Consider the following 18186-nt stretch of genomic DNA (forward strand, 5'->3'; position numbering starts at 1 on the left):
CCTGCTGATGGGTTATGGACCTTCTATGGCCCTCTCCAGCTCTCCTAGAGTAACTGCTTGTCTCCTAGAATCTCCTCCATGCCCTTGAGACTGTGCAGGGAGACACAGCAAACCTTCTGGCAATGACATGTATTGATGTGCCATCCTGGAGAAGTTGGACTACCTGTGCAACCTCTGTAGGGTCCAGGTATCGCCTCATGCTACCAGTAGTGACACTGACTGTAGCCAAATGCAAAACTAGTGAAGAAACAGTCAGAAAAGATGAGGAGGGAAAATGTCAGTGGCCTCCACCTGTTAAACCATTCCTGTTTTGGGGGTCATCTCATTGTTGCCCCTCTAGTGCATCTGTTGTTAATTTCATTAACACCACAGCAGCTGAAACTGATTAACAACCCCCTCTGCTACTTAACTGACCAGATTAACATCCCATAAGTTTCATTGACTTTATGCTATACTCTGATTCAAAAGTGTTCCTTTAATTCTTTTGAGCAGTATATATATAATGTATATATAGAGAGAGAGAGATACCACATACGCGAGTGGCAGAGATGTGAAGTGGCTGGCGCGTAGTGCAGGCGGGGGGGCGATAGATATAAAAATCCAACATCTGTATGTCTATCAACTTTTCACGAGAGAACTACTTAACAGATTTAGATTGTGCTTTTTTTTTCTATAATTTGCTTGACTATTCCAGTTGATTTTGTGACTTCTCATCGCACTAAGTATCACAGTTTGCTTGTGGTACCGATTGATCTACGTGAATCCAAGAAAAAGACAGCAGGCCGAGGGGAGGGTGGTGGAGCCATCCTCATTCACGCGCCAGCCTTCGTTTCAGTTGCGCTACCTCTTGCCATGTGTTGAAGCTGTGGTATTTGGCCGGCTTGTCATCCCGGCCAATACCCCCAGGCCGCCAGATGGAGCCCTCACTGCAGTATGGAGGTGCCCAGAAGACCAGCATGGAGTCATGGACTTTGTAGTTTTTATCCTAAGCCCTGCTGGGTACCATAGGGGCCGCAAGAGGGAGCTGCAGGGGTGAAGAAGGATGACTTGTACCTGAGCCGGAGGTGATATTGAATCACATGGACTGGGGATTGGGAACACTTCCGGGTCAGAGAGAATAAAAGGACTATGGGAGCTCCCAGGCGGCGAGCTGAGCTGGGTGGAAGGGTGGCAACGCGTCTGGGAGTTGGAGGATTGTTTATTGTATTTATTATTGTTGGTTTATGAGTATAGTGGAGGAGAGGGTGCTTTGTGCACTGTGGCAAATTAATAAAGTCAATTATTGGACTTTTACCTGATGTCTGGAGTTGTGGACAGGGGTTCAAGGGTGCGATACAGCCCCAAAGTGCACCTCGCTTCAGCATAGCTGGGAATAGCTGTTTGTTCAGCAGACATCATCATCATCATCATCTACAGATTGTTAAAGAGTAGCGTTTGACGTTTTTGAGAGAAAGTTCACAGCTACGTGTGTTTTCGAGGGTAGCTGCTGATTTCCAGAGATATCACGGCCACGTGCTTTACTCCCCACATGGGGGACGCTCTCCCTTTAAAGCTGAACACGATCAAATACAGTGACAATGGCTATTGAGTTTTATAGTTTGTCCTGTTTCACTGCTACGTGGGCCCAGCTGTGGGGGACAGCTAGTTTTAAAATGAATCTCACTATTTTTTTTTTTTTTAAGTCATTGCAAATAGAAATTGTTGGTTTAGCATTTGAAGTTGTTTTTTTTTTCTGTATGGTGTGGCTGGTTCTTTCTTACCTGGACTTGATAGTCCCCATCTTTACAGCTCAATCCCTTGTGTGGCCTAATTGTGATATTTGCTAAAGACCTCTGAAGCTAACCGTAGGTCTAGTGTAAGGTGTACCATGGAAGCCTTCCATACAAGCCCACCTTTTTCTCTACCATTTAGTGAACACTCTACTAACAGGTGTATAACTCGGGACATAAGCAGAGGATGCTCCTAATTCTGATGATTGTGGTTTTTATTGAAGCCGCGCACTGTTGTGCTCTTGTAGATGTTTTTGTTGTCTCACGGTAGAACGTATCCCTGATTTTTCTTGTCTCTCCTATTTGGTGAGTGAGTCTGGATGCCAGCCGGGCTATTCATTTGGAAACGTGTGTTGTAATTTCAGCTTCTTTCACTTTCTTCTATGTGAAATGTTTCAGTCTAATAATTAATAATTTACATTTTATGTAGCACTCTTCTCTTTACATTTGGCGCTTTTCCACTGCATAGTACGGCACGACACGGTTCAGTTCAGCTCACTTTTGGGGGGTTTTCCACTGGGAACAGTACCTGGTACCTGGTCCTTTTTTTAGTACCACCTCAGTCGAGGTTCCAAGCGCGCCGAACCGTTACCAAAACGTGACGTGTAAACTGGTGGTCACTGATTGGCCGGAGAAAATCGTCATTACTGCGTCACTGGCTATTCTTTTCTTTATACACGCGGAAGTTTGTGTCCCGTCTCTCCATCGCTGGATGCAGTTTGTTGCATAAGTGGATGAATGTTTCTTCAGACATTCGAAAGTTCTCCAGCCACCAAGTGTTTGTGAAACCGGGAACAATCACATCCCACCACTCTGAAGCACGGTTAAATGTCCAAACAGATGGTCTGTTGCGGCGATTTTTTTGCAAAATGTGGAAGATCTGTAATATACAGAATCAGCATTTTAATGTTACACTGGCAGTTAAGTTCATTTTATGCTTTGCAACAGTGACGTGCTTTTTTTAGATGCTTACCCTTGCGCGTCGTCGAGCTAAAGTGTTGTCGTTGTCTGCGTGTTGTTGTAAAAGTTCCACGGTGTCACGGCAGTAGAGGCGGCGCAACTATAACGACACGTGAATAATCCCGCCCACTCTAAAGCGGTACTAAACTGCAGTCGAAACGCAAACCGAGCCGAACCAAGGTGAGCTGTACTGAACCGTGCTGTGCCGTACTATGCAGTGGAAAAGCGCCTATAGTGAGTGGGGAGCCACTTCATCCTCTGCTATTCCACTTTTGCGCCAGTACGCTCACCTCACATAAGCTATTAGGTGGTGAAAAGTTCAGAGGGAGCCAATTTGAAATTAGGGATAGTTAGGAGGCAAGAATGACCAGGTTGTATGTGGGCAAATTAGCCGGGACATCTGGGTAAACCCTACTCATTACGCAGGATGCCCAGGGACCTTTTATGGTCACAGAGAGTCTAGGCTTTGGGTTTACATCTGGTGCCATTTTTAAAGCCCAGTGCCTTTGTCACTGCACTGGGACATCAGTCTGCACAATTCAGAGCTCAGGGTAAGCGCCCCCTGCTGGCCTTGCCCACATGTCTTCCAACAACAAGCCCAAGCTTTTCCTAGTTGGTCTCCCATCCAAGTACTGGTTGGGCCTGAACATGTTTAGCTTCTGTCGTGTTCTGAAGTTAATGTGATATGCCTGCTGGTGGATAAAAGGCTACTGTGCATTAGTAGTGCTGTCAGATTAATCAAGAAAATAAGGTTTGAATATTCAAATTATATTCAAATTAGGGGAAAAAAGTAAATATTCGAATATAATTAGAACTTAGGGTAGGTCTGGGCATTACATGTATATCTGTTTTTTTTTTTTTTTACAGAAATAGTTTTATTGTTATGGTAATGGACACAGTGGTGGGTATCTTAAACAATCAGAAAAAAATCAAATCCTAGCGGTATTTGGGCAGTTCATTGTCATTTAAATAATAAGAGCCATCAAAATCCCAAACAACTGCACTGCTGTCTTTTCTTTTTTTTTTTTCTGCTTAGTACTGACAGCTAAAAGTGCACAAGTCCTCCTTGGCAGCCACAGAAAGTCCGAGGAAATTCTTACGGTCCTCACATGCCAGCACCGCACTTTGCTACATAATTATTAATGGTTTTGCTTTTTTAAACTTGTATGTCTGCAAATCATAAAGCACTTATGACACTTTTGCATGAGTCCCGCTTTCAGAGCAAACGTATCGCGTGACGACTTGCTGCCAAACGGGCGTAGGCAGAGTGGTTTAGGATCAAAGGGAAGGCGGTTTAATTAGTTAGTAAGACCGTGACATGGTGAGAGTAGCAAGAAAATTAAAAAAGCAGGCCGGTTGACGGGTTGGATGTGTCCAATGGGCAGCGGCGAGGATCATTCACCTGGAAAAGTGGGATCGTCACAGTAGAGGGTCCACATAATCTCTCTACTTTCCTCTCCTCTTGGTATACAGCAGTATTTTAATAAAGGTGACCGGAGTATTTTTTTAAGTTGCACCTCCTTGTCTCGGGTATTGTGTGTCAAGTCGGCAGCCGTGTAAGACATGGACTAATTGTGGGACACGGCGTGATTCCTGACAAAGCTTGTAAAAGGTTAGTGTTTTAAAGCACTGTAGTAAAAATCTGAATTATGAGTTATTTTCTTTTTACTTTTCAATTAAGAAACAGAGTTTTCAGGCTTAAGAGTGGATGGGACAGAATCGGGTGCCAAGTGATAGTTATAGGGTACGGGAGAAGCTTTTAGGATTAACTGCTCACTTCTACTATTGATCAAAGTGCAGAGCAGTGGGATGGGAATAAAAAAACAAAAAAAGAGCACTACGTTGTGGAGGGGAATGGCTGTAAGTTTTATTAATAAAGATAACAAGCTTACCATTCAAAAATCACGAAAAGGATGATCGTGGAAGTGAAGTGCAAAAACAGACCAGTGAGATACTGCAGCTTTGCACAGCGCGTCTGGAGTAACTAGGGCTGCAACTAATGATTATTTTGGTAGTTGACTAATCATTCAATTTTTTTTCCCCCGATTAGTCACGATTATTTCATGCCTGACTATTTGGATGCCTGCGACCTGTAGTTGCACCTCCTGTTCTGGGCTCCAGTGCTTGTCTTACCTCCACCTGTGAACGTCACCCTGATGTCTCTGCATTAACACGATTAAAATGAATAATAATCAAATTAAAATAACAACCAGTGAAACATATGAATCTGAAAATAATCGGATGTGTTATTAGTGTGACCGTCACAATAAAAAATACATTAGACAATACAAACTAAAGTGCACATAAGTCTTTACACAAAAAGTGCATTTAACTTAACCAAAAATGGCCACCGGTGTGTCTTAAAAGTCCAAAAGTTTAAATAAAACTTCAATTCAAATAAAACAATAACATACAGGTGCTGGTCATAAAATTAGAATATCATGAGAAAGTTGATTTATTTCAGTAATTCCATTCAAAAAGTGAAACTTGTATATTAGATTCATTCATTACACACAGACTGATGTATTTCAAATGTTTATTTCTTTTAATTTTGATGATTATAACTGACAACTAATGAAAGTCCCAAATTCAGTATCTCGGAAAATTTATATTGTGAGAAGGTTCAATATTGAAGACACCCGGTGCCACACTCACTCTAATCAGCTAATTAACTCAAAAGCCTTTAAATGGTCTCTCAGTCGAGTTCTGTAGGCTACACAATCATGAAGAAGACTGCTGACTTGACAGTTGTCCAAAAGATGACCATTGACACCTGGCACAAGGAGGGCAAGACACAAAAGGTCATTGCTAAAGAGGCTGGCTGTTCACAGAGCTCTGTGTCCAAGCACATTAATAGAGAGAGAGGCGAAGGGAAGGACAAGATGTGGTAGAAAAAAGTGTACAAGCAATAGGGATAACCGCTTGTACCCTGGAGAGGATTGTGAAACAAAACTGTGGGGGAGATTCACAAAGAGTGGACTGCAGCTGGAGTCAGTGCTTCAAGAACCTCCACACACAGACGTATGCAAGACATGGGCTTCAGCTGTCGCATTCCTTGTGTCAAGCCACTCTTGAACAAGAGACAGCGTCAGAAGTGTCTCGACTGGACTGCTGCTGTGTGGTCCAAAGTTATGTTCTCTGATGAAAGTAAATTTTGCATTTCCTTTGGAAATCAAGGTCCCAGAGTCTGGAGGAAGAGAGGAGAGGCACAGAATCCACGTTGCTTGAGGTCCAGTGTAAAGTTTCCACAGTCAGTGATGGTTTGGGGTGCCATGTCATCTGCTGGTGTTGGTCCATTGTGTTTTCTGAGGTCCAAGGTCAACGCAGCCGTCTACCAGGAAGTTTTAGAGCACTTCATGCTTCCTGCTGCTGACAAACTTTATGGAGATGCAGATTTCATTTTCCAACAGGACCTGGCACCTGCACAAAGTGCCAAAGCTACCAGTACCTGGTTTAAGGACCATGGTATCCCTGTTCTTGACTGGCCAGCAAACTCGCTGACCTTAACCCCATAGAAAATCTATGGAGTATTGTGAAGAGGAAGATGAAATACGCCAGAGCCAACAATTCAGAAGAGCTGAAGGCCACCATCAGAGCAACATGGGCTCTCGTATCACCTGAGCAGTGCCACAGACTGATCGACTCCATGCCACGCCGCATTGCTGCAGTAATCCAAAGAGCCCCAACTAAATATTGAGTGCTGTACATGCTCATACTTTTCATGTTCATACCTTTCAGTTGGCCAACATTTCTAAAAATCCTTTTTTGCATTGGTCTTAATTGATATTCTAATTTTCAGAGATACTGAATTTGAGACTTTCATTAATTGTCAGTTATAATCATCAAAATTAAAAGAAATAAACATTTGAAATACATCAGTCTGTGTGTAATGAATGAATCTAATATACAAGTTTCACTTTTTGAATGGAATTACTGAAATAAATCAACTTTGTCTTGATATTCTAATTTTATGACCAGCACCTGTACAGTTTATAAAAGGTTCAGTTCATATATTCCTGATTGCAGTGCAGGAACGTGAGCATTTCGACGTGCTCTGGCTCTCTTCTTTGAGACAATGTTCCCAGCTGCTGAGAAGAGACGCTCAGAGATAGCAGGAATACATAAGAATGATTTTGCAGACAAAGATGTTTTAATCATCACACTATGAAACAAAAGTGTTGTAGTTTATCACATCATGTACTGTATTATGCCAAAATAAAAAAATAATGGACTAAAATGTGTAACAAGGTAATTAATGCCAGCACGCTGGAGCGGAGTATATTCAGAAAAGTACATTTGTTGAACGCCGCAACCAGCCACAGTCGTCTTCCGGTGCAGTTTGGAAGAACTCCGAAGCCAAGTATGTTCGGCGACGTACATTCATTGAACCCTGCAACCGGCTGAAGTTGTTTCTCACTGCAATTTGCCAGTATGGCAGAGCTGATCAGTCAGTGCCATATATCCGTTGAGCAGCCAGCTCACGACCACTGCCGGCCCCGGCAGAACTGCAGCAACACTGTCTCTGGGATTCAGCCGCTGCACTAGACAAGCCTGCAGTCATCGGCGTTTACCCCTGTGTGTGCGCATGCAGCCAGTTCAAGTGAAGTTGGCTCGGTGATGTACTGAATTTCATCCATGACTTCAGTTGCATATTGAAAATACAGTGGAACCTCGGGTCACAAATGTGTCTTACCACGTACAAATCGGGTTACGACCCAAAAAGTTTGCCAAACTTTTGCATCTGTTCATGACCACACTCGGGTGATGAACAAGCCAGTTTCCCTTCTGGTTCGTACGCGCCGATGATTTCCGCACGTTTTCAGTCTCTCCCTGTGCAGTACATTGTTCTCGGTCAGACGTGCATCGAGGGACTTTACCTCAAAACTGTAATCTCCTCTCCACCCAGTTCCTCCTCATTCATGCCAGAACTCAACTTATGCAAAATGTGAAGGACAGCCGGGTCCCATGCCCGGCAGGGACACCCCTGCTGCTTATGTTCCTGGGGAGCAGCCATGGGCAGTTCAATACCTCCCCCGGGACGCTTAGTGGCAGCCTCCCTGGCCACCGGTGATTCCTCAACCACCCGCAGGGCTCGATGGAAGATGGAGTCCTCCACAGCTAGGTTGGGGCCCAGGGTGGCCGCTGGGGGTGGGGGTGGCTGGGGCTGTCTGCTTCCCACGAGTCTTCAGCCTCACCCGGAAGTGCAATTAGAACCAGGTGGTTAATCACCTGGAAAGCTTCCTTGGTGGGCTATAAAAGGGCACAGCCACCACCACTCGAGGAGCCAGAGTTGGGAGGAAGGTGACAAAGCTTGAAGAGGAGTGGTGGTAAAGGAAGGAAGAGAAGTGTTTTGGGGACTGTGTTTGGGCTGTGTGGCACGGGGAAGACGTGTCCCACAGCCGAAGAAAAATAAAGTCTTTGTGTTTTTTATACGTGCCTCCGTGTCCATCTGTGTCGGGTCAGGCGCCTATATAGCACCTTTGTTACAAAAGTTAGTTTTCTTGGTTGTTTATGGTTAGTTTTTGTATAAATTATGAACATTTGAGAAATCCGTATTTTTTTTTCCCCTGTGCTTAAAGCTTAAAATTAAAAAAAAAAACGTATTATCAGCGAGCGGTTTATAAGGCTGTTGTGTGAACTCTTGCAATGTTAGTTATCTCTGGTCAAGGTTTTCTCCGTGTTGTTCAATATTTTTACATTTAGTTTACTATTACGATGTGCATTCTATGGTCTAACTATTTTTGTGCTAAAAAAAAAAATATATATATATATATTTACATGCAGTTCATACGGTCCGAATGGATCAATTGTATTTATATACAATCCTATGGGGGAAATTACTTCGGGTCACAACCAAATCAGGTTGTGACCAGAGTTTTGGAACGAATTACGGTAGTTTTTACAGTTCATTTGCAGTGTGTAAAATGGTCAGTGTTGCAGTAATTGTGATGCTCTTTGCATGGAAAAAAAAATGTGTTCCGTTAAAATTTCATTTTCTTTGTTAATTGTGATGTTTACTTAAAAAGTGCAGCTAAAAAGTATTTGGTGTCCAAGTGTGCATTAACCCCCAAATATGTGTCGGTTTTAGGGTTAACTATCATTGTCGAAACCTTGATATCCACATTATAGTACAAACCTCAACGTTAACATGTGACACTAACTTTACTCGCTAAAACTTACCTCTCGAGAGATGGCGGCAGCGGCGGTGGCATCATCACAGCTCCAGGATGCTTGCATTGGTAGGACTGTGTGTGTCTTGACAAACAATAACAAAACGATTCTGCCCCGAGACATTCATGTAGTACATTGCAGTTACAAAAACCAACGTGGCCTCTATGGAAGGTTCTGTTTATGACGCGACGACGACAAAAAAAATCCGTGTCGACGATTTTTTTGTTGTCAACGTCATCGATTACATCGACTAATTGTTGCAGCCCTTGGAGTAACACAATGCCGACATTTAGTGCAGGTAAAACAAAGAAGCGTTCTTTGATAATTAAATGTCGGCTTGAAGGCCTTTTTTTAAATAAATTTGAATTGCATTGGAATAGCGGCGTTCAATCTGACAGCTGTAGTGCTGGCAGTCGCCCCATTGCCAAACATTTAGCTAACGCTTCTAGAAAGGCCTTAATTGTCATCTTTTCCTACATTATGTCTCCAGTCATGTTAAATCATATTTTAATGGGGTCTCTCAGGACACTGACATGGTGGTACTTATTACTTTTTCAAAGCTGGCACCTTTGCCATTTACCAGGTAGAAGGAATAAACACTTGGCCTTTGTGCTTTGTCAGTCTCCTTGTATGTCGGGGTTTTAACGAAATGTTAAGTAACATGTCCTAGTGTGCTTTATTTTTAACAATTTCTCTGTGTTGTTGTTTTTCAGAGGCGACAGTTTGTTGGCTGGCCAGGACAGCATAAAACTGCGCGTGTCACGAGATCGCGGCCCACTTGGTTCCTACGCCTCCTCTCTTCCCAATTCAAGCAGCACACTTTCACAACGCAATGAAGCAGTCAGGTCCTCTGACGGAAATGAAGATGAAGGTAATTAAACGTTGCACAAGCTCCTCTCTCTCTCTCTCTCTCTCTCTCTCATGGTGGGGACCACCCGGAAAAATGGTGTTACACAAAGAGCCTGTCTTCCTCCTTATATTAGCACATCTCTTTAAAAAATACAACACTTAAGAACAAATCCTAGATCATTTTGACCACCTGCTCTAGCCACTTGCACAGTTTTATTTCACTGAAAATGCAGAAAGAAAAAAAGGTTTGTGTGAACGGAAGCTGGCGCCTTGTACTGCCTGAGCAGGAACGTGACAGAGAGGTTTCACTTCTAGTTCACAGAAAAGAAAGCAATGGGCAAAATGAGTCAGCAACTTGGCTTTTTATTAACTTTGAGGGTGGAAGCGGGTGATAGGTGGGTGGTAGGCTTGCCCAGATTCCTGACTACGCAGGTCTATGCCCTCTAGCTCAGGCTTGTTGCTAGTTGAACTTTTTCTTTTATTGTTCTTTTTGATAGAAGCTAGAGTAACCCACTTAGTGCCAGACATTAGCTGCACATGGGGGTTCATATGGGCATTCAGTACACTTCAGATTGTTGCCTGTTTGTGACATGAGTGGTCCAAAAAGCAAACATTTACATCCATCTGTCTGCCTTACCTGCTTACCCAGGGGAGGTTGTGGGGCAGCTGGAGCCAATCCCAGCATTCACCAGGCAGTGTGAGGTTTATAGAGCTGGATTAGTTGATTGGAGGTTTATGAGGAAGATGTGCTAGCAGTCTAGTCCTGTGTGTTTCCATTTTTACGAGGGGCATTCAAATATAAACAGGATTTTATGAGCTACTCTTTATTTATTGAATATAACGAAATGACTTACACCAGGGTCTCCAATCTTTTTTTTTTTTTTTTCCCTGAGAGCTACTCTTACAAAATGAAAATAGCAGAGAGCTCCTCATGTTTTCTAACGTTTATTCTCATAGCTTATTTCATCCCAAGCCATCTGTAATAAGCTTGTTTTGCCTGAACATTTACAAAATGTTGGTGTCCACAACTCACATTTTGCATTAAAACATCACAAACAATATTGGGTTCACCTGCGAGTGCATTTTGTACGTCTGTCTGCATTTTCTAGTGTATCTCACACTATTGAATTAAAACATGAATGCTGTCACAACAAAACGATGCAATTCCAAATACACAGATATGACTTATTCATTTGTCATTAACAATAAGAGCACCTGGAAAAGTAGAAAGAAAATCAAGATGAAAATATTGTTAAAGAAAAAAATACATTATTCATAAATATAACTGCTTGGCACATTTATATATAATTTTTTTTTTTAACCAAACTTTAGTTTTCTAATTTCTATATTGTTCCCAAAACGCAGAACTTGGGAAATAACACTTCACTTAATTAGTCCAGGAGTCCAATTAAAAAACAGAAGCTGGTTGGAACAAAAACCTGCAGCCACAGGACCGAAGTTGGGAAACATTGGTTTAGACGTTGTGAGGATTAAGATTTCTAAGTCACATTGAAAACTATAAGTGATTTACTGAATTAAAAAAAAAAACTTTGTTGTAATAAAATCTAAAAAAGAGAAGCGAGTGTCTAAAACCTGTTTAGATGAATAAAGATTGGCCGATCAGTGACCATAATACTTTCAAGACTGGTTCCACGTACTGTACAAAGCTGGAACCAACTGAAGCTTCACATTTCACGATTGGTGGAACAAAGTGGCAACAAAACATGCGTTATTGTAATACATATAAATGTGTCTCTGACCTTTATAGGCAGGCAATGTCTTTGTAATACATAACAATAGCAAAAGGAAAACGGGTGAAAGTTGATTCCATTCTTTCACAGGTGGTGTTTAACACAGGTTTTGACTGATGTGCCTTTGTTTGGTTCTGTTAACTCCCAGCCATCACACACAATTTACTTACTGCTGAAACTAAACATTTGTGTCCAGTTTTGGTCAGCCTGTAGAAATGATATGGTTTAACATCCTGTTACTACAACATTTATTTATGTGGCGGTGTAGCTGTGTGTATCCAAAATGATCAAAGTTCTGCAGCTTTAGTTTGCTTCATTTTTCTTAGTTTTATGGGATTCTAGCAGGTAGTGTGACACGTTGAAATTTTTTTTTAAAGCTTTAGCAAATAATTCAAAGTAAAAAAAAAAAAAAAAAGGAAATGTTGGTATTGCAGAGTACACATTTATTTCTAGAGCACATTACATTGTACATTATACAAATAATAATTAGAGCACATTGTACATTATGCAAATAATGTAGCTCAAAGTGATGATAAAGAAAGAGGAAAAAAAGACTAAATAAGAATTCAAATTAGGGAACACTAACATAGAATAACAGTGAGGTCCGATGGCCAGGGAGGGCAGAAAAAAACAACAAAAAAAAACCTCTAGACGGCTGGAGAAAAAATAAAAAACAAAATCTGCAGGGGTTCAGAGGCCACCCAGCCAGCCCCCTGTAGGCATTCTACTTAACATCAGTGACCTCACAGTCGGTCCTCATGGGAGAGTTTGGTGATGATCATGGTCATGTGGACTTCTGGCCTTCAATCCATCAATATGGGTTCATCACGGTGCTTTGATCAGGTGGTTGTGGTGCAGGTCGCCACCACAGAAAACCGGAAAAAGAACAGGAGAGAGTAGGGGTCAGTACGGATTTTGGAGCCACCATGAATAATGATGATAATTAATTGAATATACAGATCATCAGGATTTAAAGTGCGCCACTGTTTTAGCCTGACAAATTCCTATTGGCAAGCTATTACAGATTTTGGGTGCATAACAGCAGAAGGCCGCCTCGCCAACAAGAAAAGTCCTTTATTAAAGAAAAAATTGATTTATGGCTTTTATCTTGTTTGTTCCTCTAAGTTTGCTCATACATTTAAACCATTTCTGAACGGTCAAAAAACTGTGTGCCTATCCCATTTACAAACTGCAGAGTGGGTCTCCATCAGTCCAGCTAGCTGACTTCCAGTAATTACCACACTGTATTACAGGTATAGCCAAGAAAATTCTATTTCATGTAAGCTATGACAGGGAATTCTATTCTGTTCAAATTAAGCAAACACTAACATGAGCTTAACTTAAAGCATTACCTGTCTTACATGGGCTCTTACCTTTTCATACAACAGTGTGGCTCCCTTTCCTGGGTAAATAAACTCTTTACCGGAGCTGTAATACACGCACTTTAACATCTGCATACCCTTTGCCCTTAATGTCGGCCAGACAGCTCAGACACTGTTCCTTAGGTTTTTTCTTCTTGTGGCAGGGAATCCTCATTTAAGTCTTTGCTGATGGACACTTCTTTTGTTTTTTATTTTTCAACCGGTCAGGTGCATTTGACGCTGAAGGAGGCCTCGGTGAAAATGCTTTTGGTCGGAAGTCGCTGGGGCAAGAGTTGAGAATCAATGATGTGACGACTGATTCGATAAGTTTTCAGCATGGAAACCGTGCTTTAGCTACCAAGGAAATGAGGAAGACACAAGGAGGTGGGTAGCGTGTTCAATATCTTGTTGAGTCCCCGGTTTTAGAGTTGTATTGATTTTATTTTATGCAAGAGAGTTCCCGTCGAGAAATATGACAAAGGTGACACAGGGTGTTACCAGAGACTCGAGTTGGCTTTGTTGATTCAGTTATGCCCTCCAGCCATTTTGGTGGCCTTTGTAAAGAGATTCAGATCCGGAAATGTGTGTTGATGTCATAGGGTGTGGCCTTCCGACTGCTGTCAAGTTCATTTTGTGGCTTTTGACGTTTTGTTTGTCTTTTTTTGCCTACTTTTTTCCTCCTTTGTCACCGCTTTTTTTTTTTTTAATTGAAATACCTCAGATCCAGTCATTAAAGGATATAAGAGATGTAACAACATCAAGAATGAGACAATCCACTTAAGCAATATTATAACCTGTGTCTGTTTGGCTACTTATTACTTACATGGTATCTTTTGCCTTGAAGAGTTGACCGTGTGGCCTGACCATCTTGGACGATGCAGGCAGACGCTTCGTGGACAGAACTAAGTGGTGTGCGAGTGAGCATTGGAGCCTCCTGCTCTCTTAAGGAGTCCAATTAGAGTGTCTGCATTTGTGTGACCTTTCCTTCATTTTACAGATCGGGCATTGCCTTACTCGGATGAGTCTCGTCTGGCTAATCTGTTGCGGAGAGTATCCCGTGAAGATGACAGGGACCGCAGACTGGCCACAATGAAGCAGCTGAAAGAGTTCATTCAGCATTCTGAAAACAAAGTGGTGAGGCCTTTGTGCTTTTTACTGTATTACTGAGTCAAGTGTGATGTGACGCTATCAGTCTTGCCTGACAGTTTCTGATTTTTATTTTTTCTTCTAACATGTCCAAAAAGAGAGTAGTCTGCCCTGCAATAACACTCTCAGGCATTTACTACAGTAGTGCGAAACTAGACGACATAGGAATTCTCTTTTGATTGTTTGTTTTTTTTACTCAAGTTCCTGCTGTCAGGGGGGCGTAAAATGCACCAGAGATTCTCACCTTGAACAGAAGGCTCTAGGAGTCGAAGGATAGGCAAACAGAGTAATTAGCTTTATTGCAATAATCAATAACGTGGACTCAACCCAATTAAGCCAAACTCACTTGAGCTCTGAACAAGCCAAACATCACAGTTTATATAATCATTTCTTATCACTTCGACCTCGCTTCAAACCGCTCACTTGCTGCTTATTCTGACTCCCCACTCCAGCTGGCCTCTTTCAGGCCCCCACCAAGATTCCTTGTATCTTGTCCCTCATTATCATTCCTAGCTGGCCCTCAACCGGCAAATTGTCCCCCCTTCTTCTGACCTCGGGTGGTCTCCATTCATCATTCTCCCCCCTTCTTCTGACCTTTTGGATTATTAAATATTGGTGGTTTCTCTTTGAGCTCAATTAAAAAAAGAAATATGGCTCGTGCCTTTATTTTAACTATTTGCTTGCCATACCTGATTTGTGTAAAAGTTCACACTAAGTTTTAATGCTTATAAAAATTCATACAAAGTTCATATTTACTTGTGCTAATACATAGCTTTTTATTTTCTATACAGCCTGTTTATGAAGCACTTTAATAGGAAGATATTTTAATTTTAACCCCCCACAGTACTTGATAGATGGTTGGTATCCCTTTATCAGGGCAATACAATGAGTGTAACAGTCCCCTGTATATGGCTTCAATATTTGACAGAAGCAGGGAAAGATGTGCACCTCCTTTGGCACCAGCTAGCGCTTAATTAAATGTTATACTCATAACCTCTGCCAGCCATTCATTATTTATACATATGTATCGGGTGGTCCAGATCTAATTATGCAATTTTCATTACGCTATAACTTAAGTTTATTACATAGAAAATCACACAAAAAATCCCGGACCATCGAGAAGTGTGCAAACTGATGATGATTGCGTCGAACTGGAATCATCCATGCATAAATGAAAGTCATCCAGACGATCTGGATCTGCATAATTAGACCACCCTGTATAGAGATTATTGCCTGTGTACATCTAATATGTGTATATATATATATGTGTGTGTGTGTATACATTAATAAATCAGAACACCCTCCTATGAAGTGAATCACGATGACTAACTTGTAACAGCAGCACGAGTCGAGGTCAGAGATTTATTAGACTGTAAGCTGACTTTAGGTACTTGTAGTTGACATACCTGAATGACTTTGATAAAGGCCTAGATGACTGGATCAGAACATTTCCAGAATGGCAAGGCTTATGGGGTTGTGTTGGTAAGCTGTAGGGATTACCTACTGACAGCGGCCCAAAGAGCGTAAAATAACCAGAGTCCCACAGTCCCACTCTTCTCTTCTACATAGTTAAAGTGTTGGTGAGCACTCTGCTTAATGTTGTCTGAAATGGTTGCATCGTCTGCAGCGAAACGTGTTGATTGTGGAATGTGAAAGACACGCATGGATTGACACAAATGCTGACGTTTGAGTCTTTTGCTAGTAGAGATGAATTTTGTGTGTTGCTGTTCATTTTCTGCAGAATATGCACTGTTTAAGTCTTGAAGTCTAAAGAACAGAGCACACCAGAGTTGGGCTTGACAGTTTTAATGTACTTTATCTGATATTTGCTGACATCCAGCGAAGGTGCAGTTCGTTTCTTAGAATCCCCTTTAAGGGAGCAGAGGACCTCAACTGATAATCATGTGGTGTTTTATCTTGTACAGGTTTTGGTAAAGCAGTTGGACAGCACCCTGGCTGCAATCCATGATGTTTTAAATGAAAGGTATGGTAGCCACTTAGACTTCTCATAAGATGCGATTATGTGGTACCAGCTTGAATAAAAGGTCTGATTTTTCTTTACATGAAACCTTATTAGAGGTGTCTGTAAACACCATTTTTTTGTATGTTGTAACTAGTAACGTTTTCATTCAATGTCATGTATCTTCCTTTGCTAAAATTGTACTGAATTTCCTAAATGGCAAAACACAAACAGAATGCATGCATACTTAGCCAATCACGTTTACGCTTCTCTTCTCTTCTCGTCATGTAGCAGTAAACTCCTGCAGGAGTTAAGACAGGAAGGGGCAGCCTGCCTGGGTCTGCTCTGCGCCTCCCTCAGCTATGAGGCAGAACGAATTTTTAAGTGGATTTTTGCAAAGTTCAATGCCTCGGCAAAAGACGAAGTGAAGCTGCTGTACCTTGTGGCGACATACAAGGCTTTGGAGGCTGCAGGTGAAAAGAAGGCCTTTTCTTCAGTCATGCAGGTGAGAGTGCCTGGCTCGTGGCGGCTTGCTGTCTTCTCCCAGTGTGCTAAACGACGTTTCATTCTACTTGAGGTTTTTTTTTTTTTCTCTTCCAGTCTATTCTATGTAATTAAACAAAAAAATTTAAATCATGGAAGAAACGTTTGTCACATATCGGTTATCTCTGCAATCTCTAAAAGGTTTACTTACATACTCACTAGTTTTTTTGTGTATTGTTTTTAAAACCTTTTCAGGCCAAGGACAGTTTATTTATTTTTTTTGAAAGTGGAAGGGTTGATCTCCCCTTGGTGTTTTCCTTTTATTCAAATCATGTAACTTTGTATTCTTCTTATCACATTTGATTAATTGTTTAATATTCAAAATTTATACCAAGACATTTGCCAGTTTGGCCCACATCCAGTAAATGTTTATTTTGTGCTTATGGACATTGGGTAGGGAGTGACAGAGAAAAAAAGGTTTGTAGGTTTGTGCAGGGCTGCTGGATGAGAACCTTTTGAAACAGGATGTCTTTGGAAAATATTTGCTTTTTGTAAAGTTAGGTCATGTTACTAAAACCCTTCACATTCTGAGCTGATAAGGTGCCATTTAGCCTGATTTATAGGTGGTGAACAAACTACTGTAAATGGACAGTTAAGTTCTGTAAAGTCAATGTTGGATCAAAACCAACCCAAAAGACATTGCCGGGTTCAAAATGTGTAGCAAATGTACGGAAATGTAATACAGTATTTGGCACCACCTTTATTTTTGTAAAGTTATGCCACTTTAATAAAACCCTTGACATTTCTGTGTTGAAAAGATGTCTTAAGATGTTTTCTGAGTAGTGAACAAATGGACTACCTTAAGTGCAGTAGGAAATCCATTAAAGTCAGTGGTGGGTTAAAAGTCACTGAAAAGATGGGACGCGGCAAGGTAACATTTTATAGGAACTTTTTGTTTTACTCTCGGTTCATTGCTTGGGGAGAATGTTGGAAATGTCACAAAGTTTCATCCTCTTTTTACTGAGTTTAAACACAAAACTGGGTCAAATCTGACCCAATGGTGAGATGGGGCTTAAAAGGTGTTTTTCCCAGAAAAATAATTAAATAATTGAAACCATTGTACCATAAAGGTAACACAAACATGACAGTACCAGTAAACCCTGTTGTCATGAGGCCATCGGGTTTGGAGTATACCAGCCATTTACTACACACAAATGTTGGAACCAAATATTGAATGATGGGTAAGCAGCCAGAGAGAGAATTAGTGTCAGCGTATCTGATTGCAATCGAGTGGCGTATTATTTAGGAAAGGTCTAGAGTAGGGGCTCTCAACGTCGGTCCTGGGGACCCCCTGTGGCTGCAGGTTTTTGTTCCAACCAGATTCCTAATCAGTGACAACACCTTATAGCACTGATCTCATTTAATTAGATGGTATTTTTTTTCTTTTATTCGACATTCAGAAAAGCATAGCAGCATGATTTTTATATTTATAAGACATTTATAAATATTTCTGCTTTTGCTATAAATGCTTAACTCTCTTTTGTCGATTTCATTATACTTTGCCCTTTCTCTGTGCAGTTTTTTCCCCCTTCATTGTATCTTAATAATGACAACTTAAAACGAGCAGAGCAGACACCCGGGCAAACAACACGGAAGGCTGCAGCTACTTTAGAGTCAGACCCACTAATTAGTAAATAACGGATTAATTAAGCAATTTGAACATCTAGAAAAGTAGG

General features: G+C 41.4%; 1 protein-coding gene across 1 annotated transcript in view; it reads left to right on the forward strand.

Moving 5' to 3' along the window:
- The window catches only part of smg1 (SMG1 nonsense mediated mRNA decay associated PI3K related kinase), a 138243-nt gene that overhangs the window by 26867 nt on the left and 93190 nt on the right, over window positions 1–18186 (forward strand). Inside the window, exons 2-6 of the mRNA XM_039775332.1 lie at window positions 9614–9771; window positions 13090–13245; window positions 13859–13995; window positions 15933–15991; window positions 16259–16472. Coding sequence (XP_039631266.1) covers window positions 9614–9771; window positions 13090–13245; window positions 13859–13995; window positions 15933–15991; window positions 16259–16472 — 724 coding nt within the window. The remainder of the gene's footprint in view (window positions 1–9613; window positions 9772–13089; window positions 13246–13858; window positions 13996–15932; window positions 15992–16258; window positions 16473–18186) is intronic.

This window comes from Polypterus senegalus, chromosome 13 (genome assembly GCF_016835505.1).
Source record: "Polypterus senegalus isolate Bchr_013 chromosome 13, ASM1683550v1, whole genome shotgun sequence".
Lineage (NCBI taxonomy): Eukaryota > Metazoa > Chordata > Cladistia > Polypteriformes > Polypteridae > Polypterus > Polypterus senegalus.